The 15515-nt window shown below is 46.1% G+C and overlaps 1 protein-coding gene across 5 annotated transcripts in view; it reads right to left on the bottom strand.

Annotated features, from left to right (window-relative positions):
- The window catches only part of scaf8 (SR-related CTD-associated factor 8), a 33826-nt gene that overhangs the window by 3765 nt on the left and 14546 nt on the right, over positions 1–15515 (bottom strand). Inside the window, exons 3-21 of one of the 5 annotated variants that reach the window (XM_005738986.1) lie at positions 14378–14422; positions 14105–14266; positions 13717–13873; positions 13483–13610; positions 13205–13381; positions 12766–12845; positions 12551–12662; positions 12323–12454; positions 12054–12163; positions 11736–11929; positions 11521–11621; positions 11160–11273; positions 10843–10999; positions 10396–10526; positions 10052–10214; positions 9926–9973; positions 9589–9810; positions 7740–9489; positions 6360–7105 (exon numbers count right to left, since the gene is read on the bottom strand). In XM_005738986.1, the coding sequence (XP_005739043.1) occupies positions 7754–9489; positions 9589–9810; positions 9926–9973; positions 10052–10214; positions 10396–10526; positions 10843–10999; positions 11160–11273; positions 11521–11621; positions 11736–11929; positions 12054–12163; positions 12323–12454; positions 12551–12662; positions 12766–12845; positions 13205–13381; positions 13483–13610; positions 13717–13873; positions 14105–14266; positions 14378–14422 (3969 nt within the window). In that variant the 3' untranslated portion in view covers positions 6360–7105; positions 7740–7753. Of the gene's footprint in view, positions 1–6359; positions 9490–9588; positions 9811–9925; positions 9974–10051; positions 10215–10395; positions 10527–10842; positions 11000–11159; positions 11274–11520; positions 11622–11735; positions 11930–12053; positions 12164–12322; positions 12455–12550; positions 12663–12765; positions 12846–13204; positions 13382–13482; positions 13611–13716; positions 13874–14104; positions 14267–14377; positions 14423–15515 lie in introns of those variants that run through there. The other 4 variants (XM_005738987.2, XM_013912376.1, XM_013912378.1 and 1 more) reach the window with 4 other exon arrangements.

Raw genomic sequence — 15515 nt, 5'->3', positions numbered from 1 at the left:
TCAACTTTGCTAGCGAGAGGCAGAAAGAAGCGTTGAAAGCCTGCTCCAGCAGAACTTTATTGTTTTGGAGAAAAACACGAACACAGTGTACAGTCGAGTCTTAATAGCTTACTTCCAACCGGGCTGTCAGGCTCTCTGTTTGGCTGCAGTGGTTATTATTATATTTACATGTTTCCAGCTCCCGTTTCTGCTCGGCAGCAACTCCTCGCGCTCACACACGGAGGGGCGCACGTTCTCCCTGCAGCGAGGACTACACCGCCCATGGGGCTACAGTCTTAAAGGGCCACGTCTTTAACACGCTGGTCATATTGCCTTCTAATTAAATCATTTTTCGAATAATAATTTTTTTAACTATTTCTTCATATCAACATCCGGGCTGCAAGTAGAGGTGACGTGGGCCGCGTGTCATTATTCAGGAAGAAAACGAGTGAAAAGTCCACCCTGTGATTCTGTAGCCTGCAGAATCTCTCTCAGCTGCAATAACTTGAAGTCATGGTTCTCACTCCACGAGCCGGTGTCCACCAGGCTTTAGCTGTCAGACGGATTTCTTCACATTTGACTCTGGAGTACTTTGGTATCCAGAGGAGTTTGTGGTCAACCCAACAAACTGCTGGGTGCCCAGATCATCAGCCCTCCACCACCGTGCTGACAGCCGGTCTGAGGTGTTTGTGCTGATGTGCTGAGTTTGGTTTTGTGCTTCATGGACGAGCGTCTCCACTTCGCTCTCGTCTGTCCAAAGGACATTGCTCCAGAGGTCTTTTGGTTTCTTAAGATGTAATTTTGCAAACCTAAGCCATGCTGCCATGTTCTTTATTGAGCCCTTACAAACAAGCCAAACATGTTCAGTCCTTTCTTAATCATATTATTAACTTGAACCTTTAACATGCTATCTGAGGCCTGTAAAGTCTGAAATGGAGCTCTTGGGATGCATTTGTCCAGCTTTTTGAATGTTTACACTTGTGAATAATCTTTCTCACTGTGGAATGATGAACTTTAAATTGTTTTGGAAATGGTTTCACATGCCTTGAGAATTGATGGGAAGGTCCTCTAAGATCATTGCTGATGTCTTTCCTCCTTTGGCACTGAGCTAACACACAGCTCAGAGGTGCTCACACCGATGCAGCACCCTCGCAACTCCCATGGAAGCAGTAAAGGTGTGCTTTATGATGTCGTCAAGGACAAAACCTTAGAATTAAAAAGATGATGTACTTTCTTCTCTTTTTTCTGTCGTACGTGAACAGGAACAAAGAAAATGAACATCTGAATAAACCGAAAGAACTGATCACAAATGCTTGTATCGATTTCACGAAAATGTTATTTGCTGTATTTATTATTGTGAAATCAGACTGCAGCATATTCCATGATACCTTGTTTTTTAATTCAGATATTTGCTGCTGAGGTGGTAGGGATTTCTACATGAATGGTCTATTGCTAGAATACTTCACACACCTGGAAAAATTTTCAAAAGTACAACAAGTCGGCTTTCTTTGATAAAAAACAAGAATAAATACAAGAATTTGATATTTTAAAGAATATAAATAATAAGGTACAACTGCAGCAGGCCTTTGACTTTGACATTATAAAGTAATAGATTTATGACTGTGTGGTATTCTGTGGGGGATTTGGAAAGAAGACAAAGAAGGTGCTATTCCTGATCCCAGAGCTGTTTCAGGAGCTTTGACTTTATGTTGAATTTGAAATATACTGATCCTAGCGCTACTTTCAGCCTTCAAACTCTCCATCAGGTCTACACGTTCTAACATCTACGAGTGCTGCAGTCTGTCCATGACACACATTACCAGGTTTGATCACATGCCACGCACCACCACCATCACCCCTCGTTCCGGCCTCATTCTGGTGAGTCTGGAATTTCCTCTTTTTTTATACTTGACACCGTCTGCTCTGTCTCTTGTGCACACTTGTGAGTGACGCCTCCGACTCTCAGGAGGGAATCTGCTTCTCACCAAACAAACAGGCAGACAATGAGGAGGCCTTCAGGGCTAATTACCAGCTAGCTGCTGCTTGGAAACAGCAAGGAGGGGTGGTTAAAAAGAGTGGGGGTTAAAAGGGCCCGGGGTGGGGAACAAACAGCGACTGTTTATTCATGTGTGGGCAGGTAGACGCACACTCACTATCCTCCTTAACGGAAACAATGAAGCTTGTTTTGGCGGTTTAAGAAGCAGGTGTCACATCTGCAGGAAGAAGCTGAGTCAGCCTTTAATAAGCAGCTTTTATAAGGTCGTCTTTCTCAAATGATGACAGACCCGTGAATGGAGGCAACACCCGGCGCATGAGAGTAAAACAAATACAGAAGGCCTGCAGTGTGTTAAGGCTGCACGAATGTGTGTGTCACACACCTCGTGTCGCTGCAGACGAGTGCAGAAAAACGAGAGGCGGCTTCATAATGAGAAAACCGATCTGGGATTTGGTTAAAGAGTGCGTACGACATTTTAACGGGCTCACCCTCGTGTGTGCACCACTAATGTCAGAGTGATGGGGGCTGCATCCAGTACCTGCCTGTCTTTCCTGATACACATCTCCCAGTTTCCCCCATTCTCAGGCACAATGTGCTGCGCTGTCAAACAGCCCGCTCCCTGCTTGCTCAGCATCTTCCGCCTCATCCCTATTGCATACTCCCCAAGCACACATATATGCATATTCGTTGTCTGTGTTAGCAGATTTAATAAGCTCCCCATCACCCAGCACAACACTGTGCCTGCTGTGAGCCATGGTTGGACAAAAAAACAAAACAGAGAGGAGGAATCAGGTGTTTGTGGATTGTAATTGCCTCCATGACAACTCTCATTTTCCTATAGTCCTCCTTCTGTTCCCAACAGTGGCGCCCTTTAACATCCCCTGCCCCGATGACCCCACGTTCACCCTTCGAGAAATGCAGAGACAGCTGAAGACGAGAAGCAGAAGCACCAGCAGAGCTCGTGTAATCGCTTCAAGGCAGCCACTTTTAGCAGATAGGTGCATGTAAACAGATCATGTATGTTTACTGATATTTGTGTGTTTTGAAGTGAGGGTACGGGCAGGAAAGATAGGACCGCTGACAGCGTGCACGGAGGTAAGAGCTGCTCGCATCCTAAACGGCGAGGCCCGTGTCTCTGCCCCGGTGTGTTTGCACCAAGTCGTCACACTGACAGCTCCAGCACGCACACACACAGACACATACAAAGGATGTGAGTACAGAAAGGTCTTCAGTGACGAGCGTTTAAACCCCCCCCCCATCACACACACCTCTTCAGTATGCAAATACACACTGACTTGGCGCAAACAGGCGCTCTCTCCTCCTCTCAGCAGTCTTGGGGGGAAAAAACAGACTGCTTGCCATCAAATTTCTGTTCATCTCGAGAGAATGACACAAAAAAGTCTCATCAAAAAATGAGACAAAATGTTCCGTGAGAGGGAATCATCAGCCTTATCTAAATGTGATACATCTGAATTTACTGAATATCTTTTATTTCCAGGCGGTCTCAGTCCAGGTGAGGCTGATGGGTACAATTACACAGACGTTTCTATCACAACGCGAGCTGTCAGTATCAAATGTGTCCGAGTAAACAGCACGAACACATAACCGTTCATCCAATTTGCAAAGTACTGAAGTGCAGTCACCCGAGGCCGTGTTTTGTCTCTCTCATGATGAATTCCATCACAGCCTCGGCGTCGTACTTTCAACTTTTCCTTCTTTAAAAGCTATAAAACACAAACCCCCACCTCCCCTGTGGCTCTGCACATTAAAATTCATGCTTAAAAGAACAGAAAGCTAAAACCCGAAGAGCTTTGCTTATACCTGTATGCTGCAAGTACAGGCACTGATGTGGCCTTGAGCGAATCTCCTCACCAACATCCAGCTCCGGTGCTGCTCTAACTGCATGCACACTTCCTGTGGCGCAGTGGGACAGCTGTATGACCTTGCTCTTTTGCAGCGAGCCCAAGTTCCTGGGTGAGGAGAACTTTGGACGCCTCCCAGTCTAGGAGTGTCTGCTGGCCCTGATAACGGGAAGCCGGGCGGGCAGTGGCTTCTTGAAAGCAGAGGAAAAGTTATGCGCACTCCCACAGAGCTGAGTAATTACTGTGGCTGCAGACTGTGAGCTGAGATAGGGGATTCCTCTCCTGCATAACTAGGTGGATGGGAGATAGATGGCTCTGTCTCTTGCTCTGACTCCATCTCTGGTGCTCATGAATTTGTGCGAGTGGTCACACTAGCAGAGACGCTCTGGCTCTCTGCATCTGGCACAGGCTGCACAGTGAGTGAATATGATATCTGGGTATCTGGCCATGGCAGATAAAGGCTCATTTTAGTCTGGAGGCTTTAGGAGGCCTAATCAATAGCTTTAATCAATTAAGAATGCAGCAACTGGGAAGCTGCAGAAATCAGCCAAGTCTCACACTAAAAAGACCTCATTCCATTTATCACAACACGTCTGTATTGATCCCAAAAAGGTATGGAATGAGTTCATTTCAAGGACCTGGCACAATGAAGGTCCCGTATGGATCAGTGGTTTCCTTCGCCCGTATCCTTACATCAAGGTTACTGTTGTTTCAAAGGAGGGGGATTTATGTAGAGATATTTTGCCACGGTGCTGTTGAGATGGTGAAGAACAGAAGGTAAGAGAGGTGAGCACTGCAGATTTTGAGCCGTCACACTCAAAGAATCCGGTCTGCACTGAGCACAGTAAGGCCGGCGCACTGACAAGTGCTGCAGCACCACACTGACCCCAAATGGCCAGACGGAGTAATGGCACTGCTATAATACTAAGGCAGCAGGAGCACCATAGCGGTTGTGAAAATGGACCTCCAGTGTATCGCGTAATTGCTGAGAAATCCTCTTTATAGAACAAATTAGGGCTTGAAGTTTAGCCATTATTAGGCTAGGAAATGTTTATGATTCTCCCACAACACAGTAAAAAGCCTTTTACAAGCCAAAAGCTAGCACTGTGTCTAATTAACTTCCTCACAGCAGGGAACTTCTGTGTATCTGACCTGCAGTCAAAACCACACATTAGCGCTTCTGCCAGGGTACAAACTGGAAATGTACCATTATTCCATGCCATTACAGTTTTGGTGCCCATGCTGGGCTAAAAGGTAAAGGTCAGGCAAAGAATTTATATGCAGTATGAAGTGCGCATGGGTTGGCACAGTAAACGGCATTAGACTCAGATCGGAGGCAGGTGGGACAGCGTGCAGAGAAAGGAAACCTCACACAGGCTAGTATCCTAAATCATACCCGGGACCTATTTGAAAGCTGCAGTTCCTAAATAAATCACATTACAGTTGTGGCATGCCCTTTACCCAGCCATAGACATGTAACTGAAGCTGCTTGACCTCCGTCCAGCGAATATTTATTTTTATTGTTGTGAATGGAAGACCTAGCCAACTGTTGTGCACATGTGTGTCTGTTTGAGTACAGATAGCCATTGATTGAAAGTTCCAGGCTGTCTAATCTTTCTTTCGGGAGGTCAGCAGGAAGATGGACCTGGCTGACTGCCCAGGCTTTGGGAGGCAGGTGGGAGCTAGAACTTTATGGACTGAGTCATAGACACACAACTGGATATTCTTACCAGAACTCGGGTCTCTACATGCAATCTATTTTGTTTGGACTAAGAGACTAAGCTTAAGTGGAGGTAGAGACATTAAGCAGCACACTGCACTGCTCTTGTCCACCATTTCTCTATAACGATAAAAAGTGCTGAGATGGTGCCAGGAGACACGCTGATGGAGGCGATTGTTTTAATGAATCCTCCAGCTCGTGTTTTTTCGGACCCTAGTGAGGCCATAAATGAGCGCACAGAGGAGCTGGGTGCTAGTGCGTGCTGAGTAAGCACATCGACCAAATGTAGCAGCCAGCTTTCCAGCAGGGTGGGGGTATTTTAGCCGGCCTTCTTTATTAGTTTCCTTTTGTTGTGTGGATTTTTTTAAATTATAAAAAATATAAAGGGCAGCAGGTCTCGTGTGGCGTCTGCTTGGATGTCTGTGTTGCAGTGTGGAATTCGCCTTTGTCCAGTCTGTCGGGTCTCAAAATGCTATTTTGGTATTTTGGTTCTCTAAACTGATTTTTGTGATAAAAACAGCTGTGAAGAACTCAATTTATATGATTTACTCGGTTTAAACGACTAACACGCATGAAACTATTTGTCTTAGCTTCATGCACGTGTTGGATCCATCACGGGTTGTGGTCACGTGACCAAACCCAGATGACTTCCTACTGTTTGATGAAGAGCGGGTGGGTGGTGCTTGAAATGTTACAGACTATTGAGATGCAATCCAATCCCGTGAATTGGACTATTAATCCCAAAATAATGATTCTGGTCAGCCTGAATGGGAATTCATGACAGTAAGGAGTGAAAGTCTGATGCACCTTGAACTTTTATTCAACATCACAACTCCTGTAGTAGACATTTGGTCTGAGAGAACAGCAGACTATGGATATCTAGAGGTATGTCTCAACAGAAAACCACTACAGGTATGAAATGAACAAGAGAAGACAGAAGGTTAAAACATGGCTACAGGCCTGCATGCACAGAACGATGGAGGATATATTGTTCTCTAGGTAGGCGCTGCAAAAACGGCGCAGCCACCGTTCAAACTGTAGGTCAGTCAATTCTGTGCAGGGAGCGTTCTTTTCAGTGAGCTGTCTAAAGCAGAGTTGCACGCACAGTCTGATGTACATCGCACAGTAGTGTTGGATAGCATCGTGAACGACAAATCCAGTCAAAAAGGCACAATCCCATCCTCAACAGTCACCCAGCAAAAAGCTTAGGGAAATATACAGGCTGAAGTCCTCAGACTAAAAAAACTACAAGTCCCACGGTTGCATCCAACAAAGTGCTCTGTGGATGGATGGTATAGCAGCAACTTGAGTTACAAGAACATCAAATCGACCGAAGTGACAGCACACAGTGTGTGTGTGTGTGTGCGCGCACGAGTCTGTAAAGCATTTTCCACTGGTCCTGGGTCAGAAAACAGTCCTAAAGCAAGTGTTTTAAACAGACAAAGCATGTTTATTTCAAACTAAAACAATATGCAGCCGACATCAGAACATCCCTCTGCTCCTTTTTCTTTTTCTTCCCCCGGGCATGTAATGTTCTGTTTGTGTTCACTGGATAATTAGAAACAAATTACAGACATTTATTTTGGGGATACAACATTTTCATGTTTTCTATTTAAAATGCTCTTTTTTTTTTCCAATTATAAGCAGCTGTTCTGGTTTTAATGTATGGAGGCCATTTGTTCTGCTCAGGAGAAAAAAAAAGAAGAAAAAAAAAAGCATTGCAAGACACCACAAAAGCATTCATTGAAAACTTTGCAGTAGCATTTTAAAAGAAGAGGAGACAGAAATTGGGCCAACAGCTGCTATTTTCAAGTATATCAATCCGTTGTCGAACAGCCAGGATTTCTTACTCTCTTCCATAGGAAGGTCAAAGCTAAATTTCCCCATATACAATTGAAACATTTTGGCAGGCAATTTGATAAAATTCACCAAGCTCATAATTAAAATGGGTGGTGTGGCATTACAACTTAAAAAAAGGAAAAAACGAAATAAAATACAAACAAAAGTCTCTAACCATAAATCAGCTAATGAGCCTTCTATTTAAGTACACTGGTTTCTGTGAGGATAAAATCATTTGTTATCAGACAGTGTGAGTCAGTATTCGTCATGTCCCGTGTGGTGGTGGTAGTTTGCTGACATGAGTACAGAGAAGAAGAGACAACTTTACAAAATGATCTTTTACCTACTGAGTGATGATTATGTCCCCTCAGTGTCTGTGACAGTGTCTACCACTGGCAGACTTGCAGCATCCTCCATGGGCTCACTCTGATCATTGTCCAGCTCAGGTCCACTGACCCCCGGCGGTTGGGGAGAGGAGGGTCTCTCTTGTGACTCCTCCTCATCCTTCTGTCCACTTTTCTGCTCCTCCGCAGAGTGAGTCGTATCTTCGGGGGGGCTGGCAGCTTGTGTGAAGGCCATGGATGAGTCCTGGGACGATGCCTCAGCAGGTGGTGAGGCATGGCTAGGGGTTTCACTGTCAGAAGAAGCAGTGGTCTGAGAGGCGGACTGGGCTATAGGCTGGGATGGTGAATCTGTGTGTGGAGAAGTCTCTGGTTGTGGCGACGACTCTGACTTTGGAGGCGCCTCAGTCAATGTGCTCTGACCTTCGCCGTCAGATGACGGGTCGTGCGAAAGCGTCGAGGGTGTCGGCTGTGCCTGGGGGGCCTCGGATGGAGTTGGGATTTCTGACTCAGGCTCGGGCACGGCTGCTTGGTTCTGTGATGGAGGAGGAGACCTGATCTGAAGTTGAGGCGCTGCCTGATTGAGACCCAGCAGAGGGAGCTTGCCCTGAGCTTGAGGCAAAAGCGGGGGCTGGAATCGTGGCTGAATCTGAGGGTTCAGTTTAAGCGGAGCAAGCACTTTGCCTTGGTTCAGTGTCAGGTTGGGATTGAGAGGTGGAGTTGGTAGAAGAGGTGTGGGCAGAGGGAGAAGGGGTGCTGAGCCTCCACGTTCGCGGTCCCTCTCTTTGTCGTGGTCTCGCTCGCGTTCGTGTTCTCTGGTGCGGTCGCGGCCCCTGTCTCTCTCGCGCTCCCTCTCGCGGCTGCGGCGGTTACCATTCATCTCCCTCCTGAAGTCAAAATCTCTTTCATCTCTATCTCTTTGCCTGTCCCATGGGCGTCTTCTTTCATCTAGGTCTTGATGGAGCTCGCTCTCAAAAGGAGCTGCGGCATTACCACTACGGTTCCAAGCCTGTGGCCCCCCAACAGCTCCAGCATTTACAGAAACACCGGCTGCTGTCCCGGGACGGTTATCAAAGCGGCTGGGGAAGTTCTGCCCAGGTGTGGGACCAGCCTCCGGGAAGCCCTTTGGACCACCTGGGGCCTGGGGGCCTCCTCGCATGCCATCACGTTCATCAAAGTCCCCTCTGGCTTGGTTCCAGCGGTTATCGGGTGTAAACCCTGCAAGAGCCTGCAGACGGCCTACGAGGCTTGATCTGGCTGGCTGAGTACCTGGGGTCTGGAGCAAAGGTGGTCTCACGCCTGCTCCTGATCCTGCAAGGGGCTCCCTATGCTCTGGGGGAGGGGTCCGCAGCAGACCTGTGCTCTGCTTTTCCATCGGAGGAAAGCGGTAGTCCTGGTCTTTGCCCTCGTCAGCTCCAGAGGACGACTCATCTTCTGTTTTGGATACATTTTCACTAGTTATGTTGGGGGGCCGGTGGAAGGGGTCCAGCTGAGGGAAGGGAGCCCTGGGGCGGGATTGAGCTTGGATTGGACTGTCTAGGAGGCCAGGGGTTTGCTGGGCATGGGCCTGCTGCATGAGTAGCGGGAAGCGAGCAGCGGCTCCGGGTTGGAGCAGGTTGGGGCGCACATCCAAAGGCAGCAGGCCGGGCATCCTCTGCCCACTCAGTCCAGACTGATGCAGGGGGTGGGTGAGGGAAGCTGTAGGGTGCATGCCCAGCAGACCCATTCCACTGCGGACAGCATTCTGCATGCCTGGAGATGAACACAAGTGCAGACAGAATTGTTAAAAAAAGGAGACATAAAAATGAATACTAGAAATAAAACTATTCAAACACATTAACGATGTGTCACCTTGCAGCGTGAGCTCCGCAGTAGCATCCATGCCCTCTGCAGACTGTGTTTTCTCATTAGCGGCCTGCTGAGTTTGCACTCCCACTGGGTTGAACACGCCAGCTCCTGGGATAGCCGAGGGCATGAAGCTACCCGGGATGGTGCTTGTTGGAGGAATCATAGCACCGAATGGTGAATCCTTGACAGCATCTTGGCTGGAGCCCACTGAAGGCTGAACCAGAGCTACAGGTAAAAAAACAAAAACAAAAACATATTTAAACCTGACGGTCTAATAGGGAGCTCCACTTTCAAACTCACATCCATGTACTGGTCATAGGTGAAGCATATAGATACTCACAGGCAGATGCTGAGGCCATTCCTGCTGTCTGAGCAGCCTGCATGAAACCTGGACAAGAAAGAATCATTTGTGTAAGCTGGTCAATTTTTCTTGGCCTCATCTTTTTACAACACGTGCATCATTTACCTGGCGGAGGTTGTGAGGCATTGAAGCTGGCCCTTATGAAGGGTGGCGGCGGCCCATAACCTGGCGGAGGTATGCCCATGGTGACAGGGAAGGCAGGAGGCACCAAACCGACCGCACTGGGAACTGCCTGTGCAACCGGAAGCTGAATACGAGGGATATAAGACTGTGTAAACAAAACGCTGTTAAAAGAAAAATAGTGTAACCTCCCAAGTTTTATGATACACAAATCCCTTAACACATTTCAGCAACTCAAAGTTTCTTAATGGTTTACAACAGTGTAGCTAAACTAATCAGAATCAAATCATGGAGGTGTACTCCTTTTACAGTTTACAGGCAGACTGTACCTGCACTGGCATCATGGTAACCTGCTGGTTGAAGGTCTCGGTTTGGGTGTTAGATGCTGCTGTAGTCTCAGTGCTTACTGGCTGACTTGCAGCTTCCTTGGCTTGTTCAGTATTCTTGGCAGCTTCCCACTCTGCAGACACAGACCAAAAAAAAAATGTTAACAAATACTGTTCAATTATTTGTTTGGATTAAGGAGTTCAGTTCTTTCTTTCCAACTCAATCTTATTCCTCACCGAGTTTTCCAGTGGATAATAAATAAAGGGAATGGAGCAGAGAGTAAATTCACTTAGATGATGAAATGCCAAGATTTGTCTGCCTGGATAACTGTTTTGTTTTCATCATTTGTGCACAAACTCGCATGTTTGTCCTGCTTTTATTTCAACAAACACTGCCACAGAATTAACAGAGCCTGAGTCTGTGCCAAAGAAAGGCTCCTTTCCTCTTACCGTCATTGACAGTCTCCTGGTCGATGATTCCTCCTTCGGCAAAGCCATCCAGGTCATCCAGCTTTACCTTCTCCCAAGGTATGTACGTGACACCCAGGTCCACATCCCAAAACTGCTTGTACTCCTGCTTTACACCTTTGTTCAGAGCCCACGCAATCTGGATCAAAGACGCACAAAAGGTCAAGATAACAGATTATTATTATTGTTTTTTAATAGTAGCTTCCTGTAATATACAACCATGTGCACCTAAATCTAAAGCTTCACCGTGTAGAACGAACAAAGAACACAATGGAATAAACTGTATAGGTAATGTGGACCTTGATGATTTTGGAGCCAATCTTAAACGTGCCGGTGCTGAGCTTCTGACGGGCACGGTATGCATCCTGCCTGTGGACCATACAGATGTAGGCACAACCTCTGGGAGGGATCATCTGCAGAGAGACACGAGGACAGGGGAGGTTAAAGAGAGCAAAAGAGCGTAGCGGAGAATACTGGCAGATTTGTGTGTCTGGTGAAAGAAGGATAGTAAGACAGGCATTTAAAAAACACACAGGACAGATCATTAGGAACAGCTACAGTAATGACAGGCTGGGGCACCGTCATTACGTTTCTTGTTAAGAGATCAAAACTACACACTGCAAGAAAATTAGAGGGTAAAGGAGGGAGAGGTCTGCTTACATTGATGGACTCAATCTGGCCAAACTCTTCAAACAGATTGGTGAGGTCTTGCTGAGTGGCCTTTTTATCCACCTGGCCCACCCACAGAGTTGTGCTGCACACTAGGTAACGAGATGGGGAAAAAATAATGGGACTTTTACTCATCAGGGAAAAAAAAGGTTTGCAGGTGGTAAACTTAAAATATTTAACAGAACAGAACAATGACTTCCTCTTACCACTGAGAGTCTTGGACCGTATGGGAGGAAGTCCTTTCTTTTGCCGCTCCTTCTCTCGTTCTCGGGCGCGTCTCTCACTAGAATAAGACCGCGAGGACTTCCTCTTGCGATCTCTAGAGCGTGACCGCGACCGTTTTCGATGCTTGCGTTTCCGTGAGCCGGAGCGCGACCTAGACCTTCTCCTCTTTGGAGACCTGGGGAGAAACAACGCCAAACCTTTTGGGAATTCTCTCCATACTGACTTTTTGTCATGCTAATATTAAACCCTGAGCCTGTTCCTTTTAAACATCAAACCCATGTATCAAAAGTCAAACCAACCTGGAGCGTGACCTTGACCTTGTTCTAGACCGTGTGTTCAAGGTCTTCTTCTCTTCAGCCTCAAAGATTTCCTCTTCCATCCCATCCGGGCCTTCATCTAGATCCATGTCCTAGAAAACCCATGGGTAATTTCAGGTAAAGCCCATCTCTAGAGCCAACTAATCATTTAATGCAGTCCTGCTTTTAGACATGCATTTCTTTCCAAATATTAAGTGCATACACCAACCTCTAAGTTAGTGTAAAGTTGCAGTAATGGCCCACGGGCATACCTGCTGCTGGTTGTCTATGGAGTCGTCGATCTTATTCTCTGGCTCTGGAAGCTGAGGCTGGCTGCTGCTCTGAGCATTCGAAACTGAGTTCTCTTGCCCAAAGATCGAGTCCTGCCCTTCTATGTTCATTGCCTGCAAAAAAATGCAGAATGCAAGTTGTAGCAAATCATAAATCCAGAACAAACATAATGTTGAACAAGAAGGCCGCTCTGTGTGTGTGTGCTCTACCTTCTGCTGATGCTCCAGCAGCTGCTTCTGAAACTGCTCCAGGTTTTGCTGTTGAAGTTGCTCAGCCAACTGATGGAAGAGGGAGCTGTTAATGGGCTCCGACACCATGGGCCTGGAAGCAGTCAGCAGCGTGATTAGACACAAACTCTCAGGTGGAAGCAGCAGAATCACTATTAATGAAGGACTAAAACAAACGTCAAACACACTGAACTCACAGTTGAGATGTTGAGCTGTCCTTTTTAGATTCTTCATTACGCTCTGAATCGTTCCCAAAGTCAAAAGGACCCAAAAGTTTCTGCAACAGAAACAAAATGTGAGTAGAAGTAAAGAGAATTCAAATGAAGCAAGGATGCATGCCTTCAACAACATCCATGCACACAAGACCTTTGACTGTTTACATACAAAATTCCACTAACTTTGTTTTTTAACTCTTTTATAGATTTCTGTTTCATTTCTTTCTCGCTGGCCAATGAATTCTTACAAAAAGAAAAGTGTTTTTTGTTTTAATGAATGCAAATGTTTTTGCAAATACAAAACTCCAATAAAACCGAGATGTGCATATATACATGGACCCAACTCAAAAACATAACGCCTCCAGCTCTGGCTGCCACAGAAGCATAAAAATAAACTCACAGCTGCTGACTGCAGCATTACCTTATTAAAAGAGGAGACCCTCTGCTCCAGGGGGTTGAGGCTGTTGGCAGTAGCTGCCGCAGTGAGCTGAGCTGTCAGAGCTTGCAACTGCACCACTAGGCCAGCATCCAAGGCCTGCAGCAGGGACGGTTGGGGCTTCTGCTGCTGCATCTGCAGACTCTGCACCAGCTGCTGGAGCTGTAACAGGCGACAACAAAGTAAGTTAAACACCTTCTTACTCCGACAGCTACACATGCTGCTCTGATGTAAACACTTTTTGGGAGGATGTGTTCACTTACCTGTTGTCCCTGGGGACTCTGCAAGATCTGGGCCACAGCAGCCACAGTGTCGGTGTTGGTAATCTGCGAAGCCCAGTCAGGCAGACCCTGCACTATGTTGGCTGGAGTGGCCGGTGTAGCCGGGGTCCCTGGATACACAGAGAGAATCACGAGGTTGCCGTGTTCAGATATGTTAAACACCACAGTAGCAGTGATTAGAAGAGCAAATCTGAACTTTAATGTGCTTCTACTGACCGGGTGTAGTGTTGTTGACCGGGGCAGCACTGCTGGGCATGACGGGTGTGACACTGGGAGGAGGAATCCCCGCTGCCATATCCAACAGAGGCTGAATGATGTCACTCTTGAAAACCGCATTCTTTTGCCACAGATTCAGGACTCTCACAATCTTACTCTGGAATTTGGATGACACAAAAACAATAAGACAAATTATTTACTCAAAAACCTTCTCTCAGACACATGATCTTTAAATATTTCTGTGACCGATCACACACGAGACATTCGTACTCATTCACAAAACAGATCGCACTCATTCGAACGCCCTGTATGTCACAATAATGTCCTGGGAAACCGAGAAATGAGAAGCCACAGAGAGGAACAGAAAACCTATTAAAAATGGTCTAACCTTATCATCTGAAGGGCAGCGATAGAGGTGCTGGAACGTCGAGATGATATTCTTGCTGAAGCGCGGGGCAAATACGTCCTTCTCTGTGCCAAACTGGTGTCGGGACTGTCTGACGATCGAGTCGATGACATACAGCCCTGGGACTTTGTATTCTGGCTTGCACTGTCGAAGAAAGACAGCTGGTGTTGAGATATATGAACAGCAGAGCAACATACGAATATCTCTGCACCTGCCTGGATGTGGCTCATGCTTCTAATTAAAGCATCAACTCACCTTCTGTATGAACTTCTCTACACTCTGGACAACATGCTTGTAGAACTGAAAGTAAAGCAAAGAGAAAAAAATATTTTGAGTGACTTGAGCAACAACATCGCAGAGCACAGTAACAAAAGGGGAACAGTACTGAGGGTTAAAAACATAAAAGAGACTGGATGGAGGCTCTTAAGTAAATCGTCTTATTTCCCCGTTCCTCCGATTTACAAATTAATGACATGCACAAAAAAGAAAATAAATAAATAATTGCTTTTTTAAAGCTTAGTTCTGTTAAAGGAGGATACAACAGACATGACAGATGGAGACAGCATCATCACTTTCTTGTGGATTTAAACAAGAATTCAAAAACTAAAAGGGCCAAATCATTAAAAAGACAATTATTTTACTATCTGCAACAGTGTGGCTGTTATTATTCATGTCTGTGAACAAACATCGCAATTACTGCACGATATAAAGTCATGAAATTTAACAGCTTTGCAGACAAGATCAAAATTACGGCTGAGGGCGGGAGTGAGCAAACTCATGAATACAGATTAAACACTGTAATGATCACACCAGCCTGCAGGACACTCTGGAGTTAGACAACTAGTAGCACTACTAGTATAGATATTCTTCTATAATTAAAATACAGGCAAAGTGACAAATTAAACCCTAAAGACTAAAAGAGCAGAGTAACAACAAATGTAGATGCTTTCACACAGTCCACCGTATGGAACAATTAGGCACTAACACACTGAGCAGGAAGACTGATTTTTTTTGTCACGCTGGAAAGACAAACATCTCAGTGATTTCAGAGGTTCATCTTCTTCCAGCACAGACATAAACCATAAACAGCTCCACGTTCTATGACCTTGATGACTGTGCATTAGTGTGATATGCAAGAAAAAGCAGAAGAGCAATATTTCCTCAGGGGAGAGTGTCAGTGCAGGGCAAAATAAGACCGCGTCAGCAAAAACACTCCATCAACACCCACACAGAGGAATATCGCTCATGTTTCCCACAGGTTTGAATTCTATTTCTGGCGGTGCCGGTGTTGGGGCAGGCACACACTGGTAGGGAAACGCAGGATGGGAAAAGCCAGTTGTAGCGGGTTAAAAACAGCCAAACCTTTCAAATAAGACTCAGGGGGCTATCCACT

Source organism: Pundamilia nyererei, unplaced genomic scaffold (assembly GCF_000239375.1).
Source record: "Pundamilia nyererei isolate P.nyererei 1_Seehausen unplaced genomic scaffold, PunNye1.0 scaffold00088, whole genome shotgun sequence".
NCBI lineage: Eukaryota > Metazoa > Chordata > Actinopteri > Cichliformes > Cichlidae > Pundamilia > Pundamilia nyererei.
This window is presented reverse-complemented; position numbering and strand designations above follow the sequence as displayed.